This window comes from Podarcis cretensis (assembly GCF_951804945.1).
Source record: "Podarcis cretensis genome assembly, chromosome: 10".
NCBI classification, from domain to species: Eukaryota; Metazoa; Chordata; class Lepidosauria; order Squamata; family Lacertidae; genus Podarcis; species Podarcis cretensis.
The window spans coordinates 70,263,499-70,286,083 of NC_137179.1; the positions used below are offsets into that span (position 1 = coordinate 70,263,499).

At 44.4% G+C, this 22,585-nt stretch overlaps 1 protein-coding gene across 1 annotated transcript in view; it reads right to left on the reverse strand.

Annotated features, from left to right (window-relative positions):
- The window catches only part of PRKAR2B (protein kinase cAMP-dependent type II regulatory subunit beta), a 63,481-nt gene extending 42,898 nt beyond the window's left edge, over positions 1-20,583 (reverse strand). Inside the window, exon 1 of the mRNA XM_079993696.1 lies at positions 19,926-20,583. Coding sequence (XP_079849822.1) covers positions 19,926-20,289 — 364 coding nt within the window. The 5' untranslated portion in view covers positions 20,290-20,583. The remainder of the gene's footprint in view (positions 1-19,925) is intronic.
- Between the last annotated feature and the right edge of the window lie 2,002 nt (positions 20,584-22,585).

Sequence of the window (22,585 nt, forward strand, 5' to 3'; positions counted from 1 at the left end):
TTTCGATCGGCAAGTCCTAGGCGCTGAGGCTTTAACCCACAGCGCCAACTAAGAGGCAGTGAATGGCCCAAGTTCACACAGTGAGCTTAATGGTGTAGTCCAGGTCCCCCAGCTCTTAGTCCATATGAAGGCTTCTTCTGCAAACAGGTGTCTGCATTCAATTTAATGGAGAGGACAGGTTTAAAAACACACCTTTCACTCCTGCGAATTTTCCTCTCCACTGAAATGAAGACACAATCCCTCGAGGCTAGACAATTCAGCATGCATACTGCAGCTACCGACTCCATAAAAGTTTGGAGAATGGGGAAAGGACCTCTCAGATCCAAGTTTAACAAAGGTGATGGCAATGGTGAAAAAACATTTGTTCTAACTTGAAACACTGGCTGCATAGCAGTAGATTAAGAAAGATTTAGCAAACCTCAAAGCTCACTGACTGTACATGGAAGTCAGTTTTGCAATATTATAGCTCAACCGGTGTTATGATTTCTGTTGTGTTCCTTTGCCTTACTTTTGAATCTGCTTATGTGCAAAACGAAAGCATGACATCTGTACATAAATGGTGGTGAAACACCCAAGCATTTCTGTTTAAATAAACTTGATAATTACACTACAAAACAGTTTTCTTCAGGCACATGTTCTTTTTGCCTTTCCGAGAGAAAGTGCTATGCTATTGTTTCGTTGCTAGGGAGACTGACTTGCGTCATCAAAAGTATTCTGCACCTATGAGCACGCCACGTTTTTTCTTAAGGTCTATGCACCCAAGCAGCAGCTAATTGAAGAGGGTCGGGTGTTCAAAGTTCTCTGCATGCAGCATCTGTGACTGAAGACAGCAGGAGCTATCAGATCTAGTGTGCTTACCCAAGTACCTAACTGGATGCCACAGCATGCCCCATAGTGCACCTAATTTACATACCGAAGCAAGGGTATCTGAGTATCTTTGAAAATCTACTCTGCCTTATGGAAGCTTCAGGCATGCTTCTACTGCATCAGTGCCTGCAATTCCTTGTATGCATGCCACTTCCAAGACAAACAGATATTAGAGCAGCAGGAGCAAGGTTTCCTTTCTGTATTTGAAGTGCATAATAAACGGGGAGAGAGGGAGGGTAGCCTTCATCTCTTCTGATGACGTCACTTGCTCAGCCAAATCCAAGAGGGTAAAATTTAATATTATGCATAGATATACAGATACAGAAGGAGGGAAGGGGGAATAGGAACATGGAAGCACAGCTCAGAGATGGGGGGAGAGTGTGAGAGATGCCAAGAATCCATCCTTTCCTGCAACATACTCGATCCCACTGCAGTTTTCCTGTCAGAGCACAACTGATAGACAGCTGCAACTAGAATTTGTCCTGCTTAATGAGAAAATGTTTTTTTTAAAGGGTTTACTGTGTTCTTATCTCTTTCCGCATTTTGTTTCAATTAACACTATCACTACTATCACCTTTGGCTTGGAGCCAATTTGATTCCCTCCCCCCCCCTCTCTCTTTTTCTTTTCCTTCTCCTGCGATGAGGCTACATTTTAATATTTTAATGTTCCATTATTTTAATGTTGCATTTTATTTTTGTTTTTAAGTTTGTAATCATTCATCTTGTTTTTATTATTGCTTGTAAGCCGCTCTGAGCTCGGCCTTGGCTGGGGAGGGTGGGGTATAAATAAAAAATTATTATTATTATTATTATTATTATTACTACTTGCTAAACATGATAGCTGCAGCATTACATTGTTTTCATGGCATATGTGCTTTCCCCATTCAGTTGTTAACTATCACTTGAAAATTGAAATTCAGTACATATACTTGATGCCCTGGCTATTGTGCAGAATTTTAATAAATATTTATGGAGTATTAGACAATTCTGGAACTTTGCAGTAACTCAAACAACATCTAAGTCTCTTTCAGCAACCATCACCATTGTGTGTATGTTTGTGTATACACACACACACACACAATTTGTATATTTCATTCGCTATCCTTCACTACCAACAATCTGTTAAGCAGGAGGAGGAACAAACACATGGTCACTAAGTTTCACATTGTGACTACACATTAGCCGTAGCCGTCCAACATAGGTCACTGACAACTTCATTTGGTCTTTTCTAAAGAAGCAATTACCTGGATTCAGAAATCATATATTACCCCTTTCACAAGTAATGAATTATAGGACCTCTATTGGGTCCCTCCCATCATGGGACTCTCAAGAGTCTCCTCCAGCACCATAATTCAAAAGCATCAATTCTTCGGTGATCAGCCTTCTTTATGGTCCAGCTTTCACTTCCATACATCACTACTGGAAAAACCATAGCTTTTACTATACAGACCTTTGTTGGCAAGGTGATGTCTCTACTTTTTAAGATGCTGTCTAAGTTTGTCATTGCTTTTCTCCCAAGAAACAGGCGTCTTTTAATTTCGTGGCTGCTGTCACCATCTGCAGTGATCATGGAGCCCAAGAAAGTAAAATCTCTCACTGCCTCCATTTCTTCCCCTTCTATTTGCCAGGAGGTGATGGGACCAGTTGCCATGATCTTTGTTTTTTTGATGTTGAGCTTCAGACCATATTTTGCGCTCTCCTCTTTCACCCTCATTAAAAGGTTCTTTAATTCCTCCTCACTTTCTGCCATCAAGGTTGTGTCATCTGCATATCTGAGGTTGTTGATATTTCTTCCGGCAATCTTAATTCCGGCTAGGGATTCATCCAGTCCAGCCTTTTGCATGATGAATTCTGCATATAAGTAAAATAAACAGGGAGATGATATACAGCCTTCCTGTGCTCCTTTCCCAATTTTGAACCAATCAGTTGTTCCATATCCAGTTCTAACTGTAGCTTCTTGTCCCACATAGAGATTTCTCAGGAGACAGATGAGGTGATCAGGCACTCCCATTTCTTTAAGAACTTGCCATAGTTTGCTGTGGTCGACACAGTCAAAGGCTTTTGCATAGTCAATGAAGCAGAAGTAGATTTCTTTCTGGAACTCTCTAGCTTTCTCCATAATCCAGCGCATGTTTGCAATTTGGTCTCTGGTTCCTCTGCCTCTTCTAAATCCAGCTTGCACTTCTGGGAGTTCTCGGTCCACATACTGCTTAAGCCTGCCTTGTAGAATTTTAAGCATAACCTTGCTAGCGTGTGAAATGAGTGCAACTGTGCGGTAGTTGGAGCATTCTTTGGCACTGCCCTTCTTTGGGATTGGGATGTAGACTGATCTTCTCCAATCCTCTGGCCACTGCTGAGTTTTCCAAACTTGCTGGCATATTGAGTGTAGCACCTTAATGGCATCATCTTTTAAAATTTTAAATAGTTCAGCTGGAATACCATCACTTCCACTGGCCTTGTTATTTGCAGTGCTTTCTAAGGCCCATTTGACTTCACTCTCCAGGATGTCTGGCTCAAGGTCAGCTACCACACTACCTGGGGTGTACGAGCCATCCATATCCTTCTGATATAATTCCTCTGTGTATTCTTGCCACCTCTTCTTGATGTCTTCTGCTTCTGTTAGGTCCTTACCACTTTTGTCCTTTATTATGGTAATCTTTGTATGAAATGTTCCTTTCATATCTCCAATTTTCTTGAACAGATCTCTGGTTCTTCCCATTCTGTTGTTTTCCTCTATTTCTTTGCATTGCTCGTTTAAGAAGGCCTTCTTGTCTCTCCTTGCTATTTTTTGGAAATCTACATTCAATTTCCTGTATCTTTCACTATCTCCCTCGCATTTTGCTTGCCTTCTCTCCCCGGCTATTTGTAAGGCCTCGTTGGACAGCCACTTTGCTTTCTTGCATTTCTTTTTCATTGGGATGGTTTTCGTTGCTGCCTTCTGTATAATGTTACGAGCCTCCACCCATAGTTCTTCAGGCACTCTGTCCAGCAAATCTAAATCCTTAAACCTGTTCCTTACTTCCACTGTGTATTCATAAGGGATTTGGTTTAGATTGTATCTTACCGGCCCAGTGGTTTTTCCTACTTTCTTCAGTTTAAGCTTGAATTTTGCTATAAGAAGCTGATGATCTGAGCCACAGTCAGCTCCAGGTCTTGTTTTTGCTGACTGTATAGAGCTTCTCCATCTTTGGCTGCAGAGAATATAATCAATCTGATTTCGATGCTGCCCATCTGGTGATGTCCATGTGTAGAGTTGTCTCTTGTGTTGTTGGAAAAGCGTGTTTGTGATGACCAGCTCTTCAAGACAGTGGTAAGTGCCAAAAGCAGCCCCTTAGGTTTCTCTGGAGTAACACCATCTTAAACACAATGGCACCACCATAAAAAAGAAAACCAAGCAAGACACATCAGATACCCGGTGCCATCTTGAAAACATCTTCTGTGGAAGTAGTAAAGGCTGGAGACCTCACATAGCTAATGGGACATAAGCTAGTATGAATGTATGTATGTATGTATGTATGTATGTATGTATGTATATAAAACTACTCTTAGTAATAGTGCAGCCTTTTCATATATTGAAATGAACATGAATTCATATTGATTCCTATAATTTGCTTTTGGGCCACAGACTGGTTTTAAACTCAGATAGAAACCATTTTCAAATCAATGATACAACTCCTGGCACTGAACAGAAATAATTTTGCATCCAACCGCAGTGGAGCTGCTAAACAAACAAACAAAATTAGTTGACTTTGAAAGCCAACAATAAAGATCAGGTGTTCTGTAAATAATATTGATATTCCTATAGCTTGCTTTTTCAAACATGTACATGCCACACACTCTCTTCAAAAAGCAAAAAACAAACAAACCTTTTTTGTTTCCTGTCAGCAAACTTAGAGTTGGGATCTAGTAAATTCAGAATTCACCACATCCCATCCTCATTACAAGCTGACACCAACGTCCTTCTGAAATTCAGTTCTGCTTCGTATGCCAGCATCCCCTACCAGTTATTCCCACTTCCCAAACCAAGTGGAGAAACTGGTATCAGGAGGACTCAATGGTGCCAAGTCAGGCCTTGAAGGCCTCATCCTTAAGGTCCAATCTTCCCAAACAAGTCGAGGTGTGTGTGTGTGTGTGTGATTTTATCTCAGAAGCAAGGGTGTTGTCATCTCCACTGCCTCTGAACTCAATGAATTGAGCTGGGAGGCAAAGGAACTTAAAAATCCAGTTACAAAGGGTCCAGACTTTCAGGAAAATTAACAAGGCCTCTTCCGTCTGCAGGGAATTCTTCCTGCTGTCAGCTCTCATCCCCTTTTGCATTTGCTTAGGAAGGAGGGGAACTGGCAGGGAAGACTAGGAATAAGTTCCCCTAGGCAGACAAATTAGATTGAAAGCTTGGAAACTTTCTCCCTAGTGATCAGATACAAATATTACTAGGCAACCCCTTTGATCTCTCACAGAGTGTTAAATATTTATTCCAGTAAAAAGAAGGCAATTCTAGTAAAATAAAATCTGCCAAGTATTTAAAAAACTGAGCCTCGGTTCTGAAAACTATGGGAAGGGAAGCTCATTAATCTCACACCAAACAGCTGGGATCTACAAATTCCTAAGTAGCCTCTGCATTTTCACTGTATGGCACAGTAATATCAAACAAATATAGGTCACAAGATGTAGATGCAGTAATTTCCCTAAAAATGACTGGCAGAAGCATGACGTGTTATCCAAAATATATGAAGGTACTACCATATATACCTAGTCCTATCACTGGTCTACCTAATTCCAGTACTGTCTACTGTTGTCTAAGGTGCCAGGTACCCAACCTTGTTTCTTAAAATATTTTTAACAGCTGATTCCAGGGATCCAAGATCTTCTATGTGAAAACCGTACCTTGTGCTGGGAAACCAGCCCCCCATACCGCTCTGGGCAGGCTATGTACATACAATCATCATCATCATCATTTGTATGCCGCCTTTCCAGTTAAAAACAATGCTCAAGGCAGCTTACAACACGACAAGATTTACATAATTACAAAAGTCACAAACAATAAATAAACCACATTAAAAAAAATACACAACGAAATGGGAAACAATTTCCACATAAATCAAAATCTAAAACTAAGAATACAGCATTAGTATCACAGTTTAAAATGACATTGGTAAAAAATAACAGCAATTTAAAAACAACAACAAACAACAACAACAGAGCCCTCTCTGCCCAGCAGTGGTGGCGGCGGCAGTCCTTTATGGAGCCTGTCAGGCCCTGCCCTAGGCCTGGTGGTGAGTGGCAGGATTGGGGCCCTCAGGCGCTAAGCCTGTAATATATACAGCAGACTTTTGCTACTATATTTTGCTACATGAGCACAGACTCCAATCCTGATTCAGTACAGCGATAACTCTATAAACACAAAATAATGAAGGAAGGAAGGTAGAAACTGCTTCAGGGTATAAGTCCTGTGCATGCTTTACAAACACAAATATGTATCAAGAGATGCTCACTCTAGTGTTTGAGTCATGGTGTGTGTGTGTGTGTGTGTGTGTGTGAGTGAGAGAGAGAGAGAGAGAATATACAAACAGCAAAATATTTATTGAAAAAGATCCATGAGTTTCATGGGAGACAGGTTACAAAGGTGCATATTTCTAATGCTCTCAGGCAGAAAGGCATGTGCTCAACTGACCTGATGGTGCAGAGAAGTAAAACCGGTAGGTCTCATCAGCTATTAACTGTCTTGACTGAAGGATAGCCTCAGCTCTGGAAGTTTTCTAGCAGGCAGTGGCACAAGATAGGCTCTCTGGGGTCACCGGCTCCCAGGGCCAATGTTCTGGCTTGAACTGCGTGAAGATCCTATCAGCAGCAGCCCTTGTGGTACAAGAAGCCAGGAACCAAGGCCTGATGTGCACCCACAACCAGTTCATGCCCCAGAGCATCCAACATGTGCCTGGAACAACCACATCAAAATATACACCTATCTATTGCAGCATGGCTGTGCCTCTGGAAGCTTGCTTTGAACTTCCCATGGTACGGCTTGAAATGCAATGAAAACCCACAAAACTCGTTTGCATGGAGACCATGACCTCAAAAACAAATGATGAAGTTCACTACAGGTAACAAAAGCTCTACAACAGGGGTCAGCAAACTTTTTCAGCAGGGGGCCAGTCCACTGTCCCTCAGACCTTGTGGGGGGCCGGACTATATTTTGAGGGCATAAAATGAACGAATTCCTATGCCCCACAAATAACCCAGAGATGCATTTTAAATAAAAGGGCGCATTCTACTCATGTAAAAACACGCTGATTCCCAGACTGTTGGCAGGCTGGATTTAGAAGGCGATTGGGCCGGATCCAGCTCTACACATGCTCTACAATACCTCCTCCAAGTTACTGAAAAGCTATTGACATTACACAGCCACATTGAAAGAATGAGCCTCATACTCTCCTCAGAGTACAAAGGAACCCCTTCTCCCAGTATTTGGAGTGGGGTGGGAAGCAAAATGGCTCACCCTGTCCACAAAAAACTTAAATCCCACTGATCCTATTGGGAGAGATGTGAACTTTCCTACTCATGTCCATCATAGAACCATAGAATTGTAGAGTTAGGGTCATCTAGTCCAACCCCTGCAATGCAGACATCTTTTGCCCAACGTGGGGCTCAACCCCTGAGATTAAGAGGGTTCTACGGGCTGGTACTTAGAAGTGCTTAAGTGTGGCTGGATCACAACCCAAAGTCTGCTACATGGATAGAAACAACCTAGAAACATCTTTACAGTGGTACCTCAGGTTAAGTACTTAATTCATTCCGGAGGTCTGTTCTTAACCTGAAACTGTTCTTAACCTGAAGCACCGCTTTAGCTAATGGGGCCTCCTGCTGCTGCCGCGCCACCGGAGCACGATTTCTGTTCTCATCCTGAAGCAACGTTCTTAACCCAAGGTAATATTTCTGGGTTAGCGGAATCTGTAACCTGAAGTGCATGTAACCTGAAGCATATGTAACCACTGTATATATAAAATTATTTTTCTTGTTTTCAATGAAACAAGAACATACAATAACAATTTTATTATTTATAAATCTGGGGTATAAATACACATAGATATTCTTGAAGATGTTCAGTGCTTTGCATTTGCACTACAACAGTGTAGTTTAGGTTAAAATTTAATGCTTAGAAAAAATCAAAATAGTTCAGCCATTAAAAAGAGCAAAAAAAATAATAATGCAATTCGAAATGAGAAACAGACAAACATTTCTATGGCTACTATGAACTGGGTTTCTCCCAACCAAGGACATTCTTAACATGTTTTATTTATTGCCTGTACTGGGGCCATTTCGGAACTGAGCAATGTAACAAGAGAGAACACACAATAGGAAGAGATACGTAATTACTCATGATACTTAGACAATTACACGTGGCAAACCAATCACATTAAGATGAAGCGAAAAACAGAACTGCATGCATCTTGCAACAATTTTCCTGCGTTTCCATAAGGCAAGAAACAGTAATGGCTGTGCCACTTCCCCTTTGGCCGAGATTTACAGAAACCTCCCTAGACACACAGCAAAATGCAGAGGAACAGCAAGAGATCAGCTGCCTCCATCTCTAACACTGAACTTGGTGACATCACCACTCTCATACTCTCTCCTTTATCACTTACTGTAAACACTTGAGGCAATTAAAACGCAGCAATCCACAAAAAGCACTTCCCAAAGATCAACCACATTTTATCCTCCAACAGCTTTTCAAACGAAAGAACAGAGATGGCACTCCCTAAAAGATGCTCGCTATGGCAGAATTAGATCATACGACCATAATGGTTCCCTCCTAACCATCCATTTACTGTGCCGTTTAAGACATGTGAATGTGTGGTCCCTTCTCACCAAAGTATTCTGTTCCTAGCATATGTTTTTTTATCCTTGAGCAGGGAAAGGGAACCTGCAGACCTCTATAAATGTTGCTAGACTCCAGTTCCCATCATGCCCATATTGGCAATGCCGGCTGGGGCTGATGAGAACTGCAGACGAACAATTTTCTCCACCTGTCCTAGAGGGGGAAATCTACTTCTAAGCTTTTCCTCCTCCCTTCAGTTCTTCTCTTCCAAAAAGAAAATAAAAACCCAAGGGTCCTACCCAGCTAGATTTAACACAGAGTAGACCCACCAAAACTGGCTTAATTTAGCCATGCCCATTGACTTCAATGGGTCTATCCTAAGAGTGTCTAATGCTGAATACAACCCAAAACCTGAAGCATTTTATTTTATGATCTGGGAATTGTCTCGTAAATGTATTGGAACAGAGAGCCCCCTTTCTTTTCTTTTCTTTTCTTTTCTTTTCTTTTCTTTTCTTTTCTTTTCTTTCTTTCCCACTCATGTGGGCCTCCTGGGAAATGGGATGGAGGTAAAGTGTGAGCCTATTTGTACATTTTTCTGATGGAAGAGAAGCACCTGCTGAAATGGGCTCTTCTGTGCAACGATAAAAAGCAAGCAAGCCCTACATGAAATTATGCCTACAAAGCATGATAAATCCTGGTCTATTAAAATGTAAACTTAAAATCATGTTGTACAATGCACTTCTTCTTTATACCAAACAGGAAGCACCAAAAACAAACACCTAGAACTAATTCAACAATGGGTGGGAGGGGAATCAGAAAAGCAAGCTTCTTGTTGTTCCCTGATGCAGAACTCAGTGCTTGAAATGTATTCAAGTTAAAATGCACACATTCTTTCCGTTAGATTTGTCTTATATTTCTGTTCCATCTATATTCAGCTTATATTATTATCATCTCTTAAATTTATATACAGTGGTGCCTCGCAAGACGAAATTAATCCGTTCCGCGAGTCTCTTCGTCTTGCGTTTTTTTCGTCTTGCGAAGCACGGCCATTAGCGGATTAGCGCTATTAGCAGTTTAGCGGCTTAGTGGCTATTAGCGGCTTAGAAAAAGGGGGGGGAGGGAAAAAACTCGCAAGAACTCGCCCGACGTTTCATCTTGCGAAGCAAGCCCATAGGGAAATTCGTCTTGCGAAGCACCTCAAAAGACGGAAAACTCTTTCGTCTAGCGAGTTTTTTGTCTTGCGAGGCATTCGTCTTGCGGGGCACCACTGTACTGTCATTTGTCCTTAGATCTCAAGGTCATTCGCAGCATAAGAACACAACAGAAGTAATAATAAATAAATAAATAAATAAATAAATAAATAAATAAATAAATAAAATTTTATTTATATCCCTCCCCAGCTGAAGCTGGGCTCAGAGCGGCTAACAACAGTACAGGGGTTCTCACACATTCTACCTCCAGGTTCCACTTGAGATGGCTAAAAATTACTGGGGCTTGCCAGTCACAAAATGGTTAATCCAGAGGCCTAAGGGGAGAAGGCTTCTTTCTTTTATATCTTCTCTGCACATCCCTACCTGCTTCTCAAAGTATTTTTGCCCACCTCCAGGAATTTCTTCTCCAATGTTCCTTTCACACTTAACTTGCACCCTATGCAAACACCCCACCCTGTCAGTTTCTCTCTTTGCTTCTCCCTGGTCCTTTTACATGAGCTTCCTTTTCCTATAACAAACTTCCTCTTACCCTTTTCTATTCCCAGTTTATTATTAAATATTAACCTTGCTTCTCGTATTCCACTTTCCTTCAACAGCTCCTCTGTCCCTTTCCACTCAGAGGAGAGGTACCTTCTTTCCCTCCTCCCTGCCTGCAAACTTCTCCATCTCTGAAACTACCTTTACTCAGGATGCAAGGAGTTGCTGTTCCTGGCATTGGTCCAGCTGGAAGGCTAGTAGGCAGGCCAGGCAAGGAAAGTGGTACTGTGCAGTGGCATTGGTGACCACCTGTAAGCGGTCCAAAACCCCTGGTGGATCCTGGCTCACTAATGGATAAATACTGGCTTATACACACATCTATGTGGAATGACTAGAACGAGTAACTTGCTTTAGGCCTCAGAGAACACCTAGGCTTTTAACAGTTGCACAGAATGGGAAAGTCCGTCAGATGCTTCTCCCTTTCCCTGCAATGCTCCCACCTGTACTGTGATGGGAAAAGTCTGCTTCTGTCAGGGGCAAGCCAGCAGTAAATCACACTGAGCGAGTTGGAGTTAACTCTTTCTTAGCAAGACCAGGATCTGAACAGGAGTGTCAGGCCAAATGAACACATCAGCTCATCTCCAGCAGGCGGGCTGTTGAATTTATCCCCAGTGGCGTAGCGTGGGGGTGCAGAGGGGGGCCGGCTACACCGGGCGCAACATCTGGGGGGCGCTCGCTCGCATTCGAGTGCTAAAATCCACGGGTTATGGGGCGCAAATTACTTGCCTTGCCCCGGGTGCTGACAACCCATGCTACGCCACTGTTTATCCCTATCACACAGCTCTTAGCATGCACAGGAGCACAGTCAGAAGACAAGCGGTTCTGCAACTCCAGTCTGAGAATTCCAGTCACAGGGGTAGCTCAGACCTAACACCAAACCACAGACCTTGGCTGGACATTCAGATTCCTCTTCTCCTTGCTATTCCCCTCATGTGTCCATTTCCTCACACCTTTCCTGGTTTGAGTCATGCCAGTCTGCCATTTCAGACAAATACTGGTTTGTGTTGCCTTGCAAACCTGTACTGGAAACCAGGGCATGAGTATGTGAGCCTGAGGATCCGGCCAGAGTCAAACCATGATTTTGCTTACCATATGTGGTGGGATTGCAGCAAAATCAAAAAATTTGGGAAATGATATATAATGAGTTGAAGAAAATGTTCCATTTAACATTTGTAAAAAAAAAAACCTGAAGCATTTCTGCTAGGGATTGTAGGAAAAGACCTGCCAAGGAAACTAAAAAACATCTTCATGTATGCGACAACGGCAGCAAGAGTCCTAATAGCACAAGGAAGGAAGAATGACGAAATCCCGACTAAAGAACTGTGGCAAGAGAAACTGATGGACTATTCGGAACTGGTGAAACTAACACACAAACTACGTGACTAGGACAACTGTGACTCTAAAGAAGAATGGGAACCTTTTACAAAGTACTTAAAGAAACAACAAAATGAACTGGACTCCTTGGCAGGTTTTGAATAAACATTCACAAACTTTTTGTTGGTAATATATAGATAGATAAATTAAGGATTCGTACAATGTTATAATATGCAGAGAACAATATGTGTTGAGAAATCAGAGAGGAGCTGAGGGATGTCTGGGGGGTGGGGTGGGGTGGGTTTTTCTTGGGGGGGGGAAATGAGGGGGGAAGAGGAAGGTGATATATTTTGGATAAATTCTTATGTTGAAATTCCTAATAATTTTTTTTAAAAAAACAACAACAAAACCATGATTTTGCTAAACCACTTTTTAAAGAAATGCATTCATTTCTACCACTTTGTTTACCTGGCCCTGGGATTCTTTCCAGTCAATCAATTTGTGTAACACAGGGGTTGTCAACCTGGTCCCTACCGCTCACTAGTGGGCGTTTCAGGATTCTAGGTGGGTGATAGCGGGTTCTACAGCACAAGCTGAATTTTCCTTCCATCAAGCACTGGTGGGCGGTAAGGAAATTTTACCATCAAGAAAGATACATTAGTGGGTGGTAGGTATAAAAAGGTTGACTACCCCTGGTGTAATACATTCAGCACTACATCAAATAATTACTTTTGAAAGCCCCGAAATGGCCCCAATTCAACTTCATTTGCAGACAACAAGTCATGTGGGGTCCTACATGAGAATCTCCATCTCAATTAAATGATGTATCCAGATTTTTAAATGAGGCCTGGAAGAGTAATGTAATGCATATGAGGAATGTACAGGCAGTTGTGTCCCTGCTATGATGGGCACAGAGTGATGTTTATGCATAAGTGTTTCTCTTACTAGTTTGGAGTACAGAAGCCCATTTAAAAGTAAAGAAATACACAATGAAATTCATATTCATAAACACTTATATTTTTGTCCTGTTTTTGAAACTTTGGCTTTTAAAAATGCTTACAGAATTCTATAAATCCTAGCGTTAATTTCATCATCTCTTAGTTATACAATTTGAGTGCAGTGGGAAGGCATAAGTCGTTGATCAAATTATTTTGTGTTTGTTTGTTTTTTTTATCTTGGGACGAATATGCATGAAACTGAAACTAACAATCTCATCCATATCCTGCTATTTAAGTGATCTATGGAGGAAGCCCAGTTCTGGGATTTATGAGATACAGGACAAAAGAAAAATGAATTTATTTATTACACAGTCTTTACAGAAAAAAGCACAGAATAAAGCAACAAGAAACTAGCAGGGGATGTAAAACAAACTGAAAATGAGTAGGATCCAGATTTGAGACATTTTAGTATGTCTAAACACACATCGTAAATTATTTTTAAATTAGGCCCATCTTTTAAAGGCATCAATGGCCAAAGTTTCTGCATAGCACCTTAAACACCACTGAAGCTAAATATATAACAATTAACCGTAACTATATCTGTTACCAGTGGCCATTTGTACACCTTTATTACAACCCTGTAAAATAAATCAATTTTCTGCGCACAAAGAGTAGCGCCTTATTTTAATATTCCCTGTCCATGAACTTGAAAGCTCAAGTGCACAATCCTATACTTTTCTGCTCAGAAGTTAAGTCCCCACTGAGACTCAAAACCAGGTCAGTTTCTGTTTGTATAATAAATCTCTTTAAGGAAATTGAGGATTTTAAGGCAGTTTCATTCCTATGCTTGTGGTGCTTCCCAAATCATTTCTTGGACGTTATAAATGCTGCTAACATATCTACAGAAAACCAAATAATTTAAAATAATGGTTTTCTGTCATTGTAAAGATAGTTTTGCAGCACAAAGACATTGTTTACAATAACTGTGCTCTAAGAATCAGGTCACTGAAAGTATTAATTTACTGCTGTCCACTTGCAATTCTTATACAGCTTGAGCATAACCACCTACAATAAGAAATTAACATATAAATACAAAAAAAAATCCACCATTACAAATACAATGTGATAAGGTTCTTCACTCACCAACAGTTAAATCAACCGAGTTCTTAACATTACCGTAAGTCACAAATTTGACAGCCATAATGTAGATATTTTAATCCATTCTCTCTCTCTCTCTCTCTCTCTCTCTCTCTCTCTCTCTTTCTCTCTCTAGCCTGCACCTCCACTTTCAGGTTGTGTGATGGCTTTCTCCCCCCACCTCCCGGGGTTCACAGATGATATAATTGGCTTCAGGAGTGTTCAGAGCTGCTGTGCACATCTGCACTATCCAATCAAGACCTACACAGTTTCACCCAACTGCACATGTAACTGTTGGCTGTAGCATAACAACTGAAACAATAATGATAAGCTGAGGACTTGCCTTCCCAGAGAGCATAGCTGTGGGAATGTTAGGTTTACACTTATTCTGTTACAAGTGGTTTAAAGGTACAGCTTGCTCCAGGCTTGTGATAAGCCATAAGGACAGAAGAGGACCATGTTGGATCAGGCCAATGGTCCATCCATTTCAGCATCCCTATCTCACAGATGCCTGCAGGGAACCCAAAAGCAGGACTGAGCATAAAAGCCTTCTCCCTCCTGTGGCTCTCCACAACGGGTATTCAGAAGCATGACTGCCTCTAAGTGTGAAGGCAGAGAACATGCCTAGTAGCCATTGATAGTTTGGGTGGTTGGCAAACATCAATTTCCCCTAAGGCAAGTCCTGATTCTGCTTTTGACCCTTAGAGAACCATTAGTTCTATATGGTCACACAGCCACCATAATGCGTTCCTGTGTTTTACTATCACTTTGATAGTCTCCAAAGTATTTCAGCTTGTCAGCACCTGAAACGTTCTGAGCAGAGTTGGGAACACGCAATCCCCTCGTGCCATCAATGGTGATAACACATGCTTTCTGGAACACAGTCCACTGCCCTAAATTGAGAAAGATCCAATTCAGCATGGTCATTTGATTTACATTTTTTAATTAAAAACAAAACCTAAGGAAGTATGCAATGTTAATTTCACATGCTGAAGTGGTTTCCCTTCTCTTATGAGACTGGTGATGCAGCCTGATCCAAAGCTAGCTTTGTTAAATCTTGTTTATAGATGATCCTAAGAATTTACTGTTTAAGGACCTACTTCTTCTTTTTTCATTTTTGCAGCTAGAATTATATTAACACAATATTGGAAGCGCTAGAGGTACGGCTCTTACAGGTAGGATAACACAACACCAAAGAACACAAACACCAAACACTTGCTTAATGCTTGACTATATTGTTTACACTGTATATGCATGGAATGTTTCTTGAGAGGTTGAGGTACCGTATTTTTCCATGTATAAGACACCCCCATGTATAAGACGCCCCCTATTTTTGGAGACTCCAAATTAAGAAAACACTCCGCAGCACTACCGGTGTGTAAGACGAGCCCCAATTTTAACCCTAATTTTTTGGTTAAAAAACTTAGTCTTATACATGGAAAAATACGGTATACAGTGGTACCTTGGGTTACATACGATTCAGGTTACATACGCTTCAGGTTACAGACTCCGCTAACTCAGAAATAGTACCTCGGGTTAAGAACTTTGCTTCAGGGTGAGAACAGAAATCGTGCTCTGGTGGCGCGGCAGCAGCAGGAGGCCCCATTAGCTAAAGTGGTGCTTCAGGTTAAGAACAGTTTCAGGTTAAGAGTGGACCTCCAGAACAAATTAAGTACTTAACCCGAGGTATACCACTGTATGGTGATTGTTATAGGTGTATTCAAAAACTGAAAATTAAATGGTTTTTTCCCCAAAAACTTTTTTTTCCAGTAAAGAGACATAATTGACTATAGGAAATATTTCATATGGGGAAAGACATTCAAAAAAATGCAACAATCCTACACACTGATCTGAGTATAAGTCCCCCACTTTCTTCTCCAAGTATAGGATTGCATGGTCAGTATGTTTTAAACATTCAAACCTTTACCTGAAAATTGTTGTATAATAATACCTGTAAATATTTTAAGATATAACAACTCATTCATGCACGTTCACTTGTAAGGAGGGGGGAATGAAGGAACCAAAAACTCTTAACATACAAATTTGGGCATGCTTGAAGAGCTGCACACATAAATATATGTACTTCCTAGATTTAGTTATCTGAAAGAATAATAATTATAACTTTGCTTTTTGTTTTGACTATTTGATTTTCAATTTGTACTCATTCCAGTTGACTTGTGTAATATTCATTACTGCTGATTAATTGTACAGAACAATGTGCTTCTAAAAGAAGAACTATTTCTGTATCATTGGCTCTGGGTACCTGCATCATTTAGAGTTCTACACATTTCACAGAATGTGGTAGAATTCTGGACTGCGCCACTTCAGACCAGGGTGGGGTGGGGGAGAGGGAGTGCCGTACTTTTGAATAATCTTCCTCTTAAGTAAACTAGGGAGGAAAACTCTGAATAGCTTTGTAATTTTACTACATTCAGGAAACTTTTTTGTGTGCGAAGAGGAGCATCCGTTTCCATGCCTACAAAGTGAAAAGGTTTGGTCCATTTTCCAACCATTTTACCTATGGAATGTGCAGAATGGGTCTTAAATCCATGGACTCACACTTAGTAGAAGGAGGTAGCAATCCTGAGTTGATAGAGAAAGCTGTGCCCCTTCTCGTGGCAAGCAGGGAATGTCTTTTCTGCAACTAAAAACTAAAACAAGGAAGCAGATTTTGGCACCACCTTGCCACTTCTCTTTATCTCATCCCTATTCATTGTCTTCCTCCATTGCCCTCCCAACTGCTGCTCCCTACTAAACCAAAGTATGAGCCACTGAAATGATCGCACATTCTTCCCCTGGCTATCCATGCGTGCTTCCATTTCCCCCTTCTTCTGTTATTTCTCAGTTTCTATGGAAGGCCCCTGGGGCAGGGACCTGTCATACCTGTTTGTGCTAAGCTTCGTGCACATTGCACATAGACGGCACTCATAAATAAACAATGGTAATCAGGGAAAGAGGTTCTAACCCATAGCCAGCTAGGCTAGACTTCTATTTACAGGAAGCACAGGGTTGCTGATTCTAATGCACGGGAGCCTCCAAAAATGTTGATTCGCCACCTACAGTCCCCTCTACCACCATCTTCCAAGCTGCAAGGGTAAGCAAGGCTTTAGTCAGCTTTGTCCTGAAAATCGTGGCTTTCTTAACCTCACAGTCACGGTGCTGCACCACTGAGGCGTCTAGTGGAAGATGTTTCATATGTCTACTTAAAACAGGAACACGCAAACTTGGCCCTCCAGATGTTTTGGGACTACAACTCCCATCATCCCTGACCACTGGTCCTGTTAGCTAGGGATGATGGGAGTTGTAGTCCCAAAACATCTGGAGGGCCAATATTTGCCTATGCCTTGACTTAAAACGTAGCATGTGAATGCAATAAACCTGAACATCATACAGATACACAAGTCCCAGAGTCAGGGTTGGCCTCAGCTCGCTGCTGAACAGATGCCTGGGAGCAAACCAAGGCATGCAAAACACCTATGAGTGTTGGTTCCCACAATAAATTGCAGTATATCCATATGGGAACCATATAAACAACTGTGGTTCCTCTAACCATGAAGGAACAGAGGATCTCAGTTACTGATAAATATCACAAAACTAGCAGTTTCTGGAAAAACAACAAACTAAAGACATAGGCCAAATATTGCCATATTCCCCTACAGTCAACTAACACCCCTACAGCAGTTCTTGAATGCATATTCCCCATTGCACAACCAATGCATTTCTCAGCTTTTTGCATCAGCACTCTCTCTACCCTTGGCTTGTTCTCTTTCCTTTTAAAGCCTCATCCTCCTTTTAGAAAGTGTCCACTTTCACATTAACGGAACTGTTGATCAATATAGGTTTGTTAGCAGTTGCAAAGCCCTTTGTGTGTTTCCAAGGAGGAGGAAAAACAAAGGAAAAATTAGCCACCATCACTCAATGAGCCCTTTTGCAAGTAACATTATCTCCTGAAAGGACTACTTTTGCAATGACTGCCAGCTTGTTCCTAGCTATGCTTATTCAAAGCACAAAGAAGCAATACTTTCCTAGACTTTTCTTAATTTTGGTATAGTTTTGCCACCCCAAAACTGAGAAACCCATGAGAGAGAGAAAGACAGGGAGAAATATATATACACTGGAGCACAAGCCCACAAATATGGGTTATCCCTGTTACTTCTGTATCTTCCCCAAATCCCAAATTTGTGGAGGTTAGTGGAGTGCTAATAGTCAAGGGAAGGGAATTTGAATGTCTTCAGAGAAAGTCATTGCTTCAGGGTGTTGCCCCCATCTGACACATGAGAAAAACAGAAAGTTAGCGCCTTCTCATTCAACGCACCAAGGCCAGCTTGGCTGGTTCAGCTTAGTCCTTCCATTATTTAAGAGAAGTAGGGAAGATTATCCACAAGGAAGCAAAGGGAAAACAGAAAAGCTCAGGCATCCAGCAACTCATTTCCTCTTGCTGGTTTGCGAAGAACAAGTCTGCTAAAAGCCCCTCATTACTGAGTGGGCAGGGATGGTGACAAGCCAGCAAGCTCATCACGCCTCTCCTTCTTTCTCTGCCTCTAGGACAGCTTGGGGGGGGGGCGCCTTTCAAAATCCAAAGAAGCAGAACTGAGCTGCACATCACATGAGCAGCTTCTCACGCAGCTCATCCCTGGAAAGGAGAGTGGTACGCAGATGCTGCTATTTGTACCCTAAATCCTGAGTTTCCTGCTCAGGTATACCAAGCAGTGGCGTAGCGTGGGGGTGCAGGGGGGGGCCGGCCGCACCGGGTGCAACATCTGGGGGGGGGCACGCTCGCTGCCTCCGGAGTCGCCGAAGAGCCTTGGGCGCAGGCTGTAGCAGAGCCCCATGTCTCGCGGAACCGACGAGCTGTGCGCGCGTCCGGGCTGAAGGCGTCCGGCAGGCAGCGGCTCTCAGCGCTCGCCGCGGTCCCCGCGCGTCAGGGCTGCAGAGGGCACGCCAGGCAGCCCCTCCTCACAGCCCTGCTGCAGCGGCTGGGCCATGTTGCATTTTCCTTGCCTCTCTGCCCTCCTCCTCCGGGCAAGCGGCGTCGTTTGGGCGGCAGCGCCAGCGGCAACTCGCCTCAGATCACCTGACACGGACCCGCATCCGCCGCCGCCGTGGCTACCTTACCGTAAATACCCCAGCCCAGGCAGCAGCAAGAAGAAGCTGGCTGCGGCGTCAGGTTAGGGGTCAGGGGCGCAAATTACTTGCCTTGCCCCGGGTTAGGGGGCGCAAATTACTTGCCTTGCCCCGGGTGCTGACAACCCACGCTACGCCACTGATACCAAGGCCTGCTCCTCCACTTTCCAAAGATGTCTCTGACTATCACCGAAGATATGGCTACTTGCGCTATGGCGAGATCTGCCAAGTGACAGCTCACACGGTGAAGAAGAAAAAAATCCCGCCTCAGAAGCCGTGTCATCTGGCAGCTCTACCAAGTGTTTACCCAGGCATTTGCTGAACGCTTTCATTCATAAGAAAACAATTGTTTTTCCTCCCCAAATTTGTGAATGAAAGACACCCCACACCTTCCTCTCTGGGTTCCCAGACCTAAGCGCCCGGCCAGAAAAACTTCCCCAACTTACTCCAACTGCTGATCTGCAGAGCAAGCGATTCTTCTAAGGGCACAGGAGCAGGGGCCAGCCCGAAAGTTGGCAACCCAGCCCCTGGGAACCTTTAACTGCTTGGGTGGTGCCAAATATGAGGGGATCTGACAGCTTGTGGGGTGATGTGGGGGGGGGGAGGTTGGTTCATGTAGCTTACGAAATGACTAAGATTGCAGGGGCAAATATCCTGTATTATTATTATTTCATTTATATACCAAAAAAATAGACTTCAAAGCAGTTTACTGGCAGAAATGCACCTTTTGGGGGGGGCAGGAAGAGACTCCCTGGCGGGAAACGACCCGCTGCCTTTGTTCCCTTCCGCGATGCCACGCCAAGGCGACCCGAGGGGGCGGCACCCCAGTCCCCCCACCCGAGGGGAAGGGAGCGCGGGCCTCGGGGTCAGCCCTGTCCCCCTTTTCTGGGGGGGGGGGAAATGGGGCTGGAAGCAGACTCCCCTCCGCTGCCCCCCTTGGCCCTCCCTGGGCGGGGGGCGTTTTCCGACGGAGGCTGGGCTTACCGGCGAATCCTTCCGCCTCCTCCTCCTCCTCGTCGTCGTCGTCCGCTTCGGAGTCGGTCTGCATGGGCTCCTGGGCGAAGTTGACCCCTCGGCCGCCCTCGGAGGGGGCCCTGCGCAGCGCCTCGGGGGGGCCCGCATTGAAGTGGCGCTGGCCGGCGGCGGCGGCGCTCCCGTCCTCCTCCTGCTGCTGCTGCTGCTGCTGCTGCCGCCCCCCCGGACCCCCCGCCGCCGCCTCCGCCGCCGCCTTGAGGCGCCCGAAGTACTGGAGGGCGAATTCCAGCAGGTCCCCCGGCTGGCTCCGCAGCACCTCCACCGTGAAGCCCTGCAGCAGCTCCGTCAGCCCCTCCGGGACGGAGATGCTCATCCCGGGGCAGCGCGCGGGGTGGGGCGGGGGGCAGGAAGGCAGGTGGGCGGGCGGGCGGAGAGGGGAGCCCAGAGGGGGTCCCCGAGCCACCCGCTCGCCCCCGCCGAGCTTGCAACCGGGCACTTGCAAGGCGGCACTTGCAAGGCGGCTGCTGCTGCTGCTGCTGCCGGTTAGCTGGCTCGCTTGCTTGCTTGCTTGCCTTGGGTTCCTTGCACCCCCGCCCTGCTCCGTGCAGCAGCAGCAGCAGCAGCAGCCGGGAACGAGCCAGTCCCGACGGCGACTGCAGCCGCATCTCCCGCCCCCCAGCGCTGGGGGGGGAAACCTCGCGCGCATGTGACCCGCGAAACCATGACAACCTCCCGCCGCGCGCGCGGATGCTGCTGCTGCTGCTGCTGCTGCAGCTGCAGCGTTGCAAATGCAATCGGAGGAAGGCACGCGAGCAAGCAAGCAAGGCCCGGTTGGAGTTGTGGGGCTGCATCGGCGCTGGGGAAAGCCTTACATGATAAGTGCAATGGAAGAATCCCCCGGAGACTGCTTTGGGCTTGCTGGCCATATTATTATTTTTTTACCATTCCCGCCCCCCCAGCTCCTCTTTCTATGAAACAGCAGCATGGTTTGTAGAAATCGGCTGAGCTTCCATTTCCCTGAAAAGCTGCCTCCCACAAATCGGGCTGCTGTTAAAGGAGCAGGAACATGCCGGGCCTGTTTCCCCTCCCTTCGCCTTTTCTTTCTGGTCAGTTGGCAGCTTTGCCCGTCTTTTGTGCCAGAAGATGCTGCTGTTGCTCCTTACAGGACGTTCATGAAGCTTGGAGCGTGGCCAGGGGGCCTAGTCTCCCGGCTGCTTAATTAATAATAATAATAATAATTTATTATTTGTACCTCGCCCTTCTGGCTGGGTTTCCCCAGCCACTCTGGGCGGCTTCCATAAAAACCAAAAATAAACTAAAATATCACAGATTAAAAACTTCCCTGAACAGGGCTGCCTTAAGATGTCTTCTGAATGTCAGGTAGTTATTTATCTCTTTGACATCTGATGGGAGGGCGTTCCACAGGGCAGGTGCCACCACCGAGAAGGCCCTCTGCCTGGTTCCCTGTAGCTTTGCTTCTTGCAATGAGGGAACCGCCAGAAGGCCCTCGGCGCTGGACCTCAGCGTCCGGGCAGAACGATGGGGGTGGAGATGATTAATTTTGTATACTGCCCTTCACCTGAACATCTCACGGCAGTTCACAGCATAAACATACTTTAAAATACAGAATAAAACCACATAATATAACCAATAGCCCCCCTCCCACAAGCACATTTAAAAAGGCATGAACTGTTAATTATTAAAGGTAAAGGGACCCTTGACCATTAGGGCCAGTCGTGGCCGACTCTGGGGTTGCGGCGCTCATCTCGCTTTATTGGCCGAGGGAGCTGGCGTACAGCTTCTGGGTCATGTGGCCAGCATGACTAAGCCGCTTCTGGCGAACCAGAGCAGCGCACGGAAACGCTTTTTACCTTCCCGCCGGAGCGGTACCTATTTATCTACTTGCACTTTGACGTGCTTTCGAACTGGCTAGGTTGGCAGGAGCAGGGACCGAGCAACGGGAGCTCACCCCGTCGCGGGATTCGAACCGCCAACCTTCTGATCGGCAAGTCCTAGGCGCTGTGGTTCACCCGCGTCCCTCTTAAATATTATTAAATTAAATTGAATTATTAAATATTAGCTTCTTATTAAATAATAAGTGGTGCTGTGGGTTAAACCACAGAGCCTAGGGCTTGGCAATCAGAAGGTCAGCGGTTCGAATCCCTGCAACAGGGTGAGCTCCCATTGCTCGGTCCCTGCTCCTGCCAGCCTAGCAATTTGAAAGCATGAAGTGCAAGTAGATAAATAGGTACCGCTCCAATGGGAAGGTAAATAGTTATCCTGATCTGGTATTATTTGCTGCTTTAACCAATACAGTGGTACCTCGGGTTAAGTACTTAATTCGTTCCGGAGGTCCGTTCTTAACCTGAAACTGTTCTTAACCTGAAGCACCACTTTAGCTAATGGGGCCTCCGGCCGCTGCCGTGCCGCCGGAGCACAATTTCTGTTCTCATTCTGAAGCAAAGTTCTTAACCTGAAGCACTATTTCTGGGTTAGCGGAGTTTGTAACCTGAAGCGTATGTAACCTGAGGTACCACTGTATACAACAAGCACAGATGGAACTTAGTAACAGCGGCCTTAATGAGCTTTTATATACTGCTTGAGTGTGCAAAGTGCTTCACATATTTTGTGATCGTTAATAGTACCCTGTAAGGTCAGGTAGCAGTATT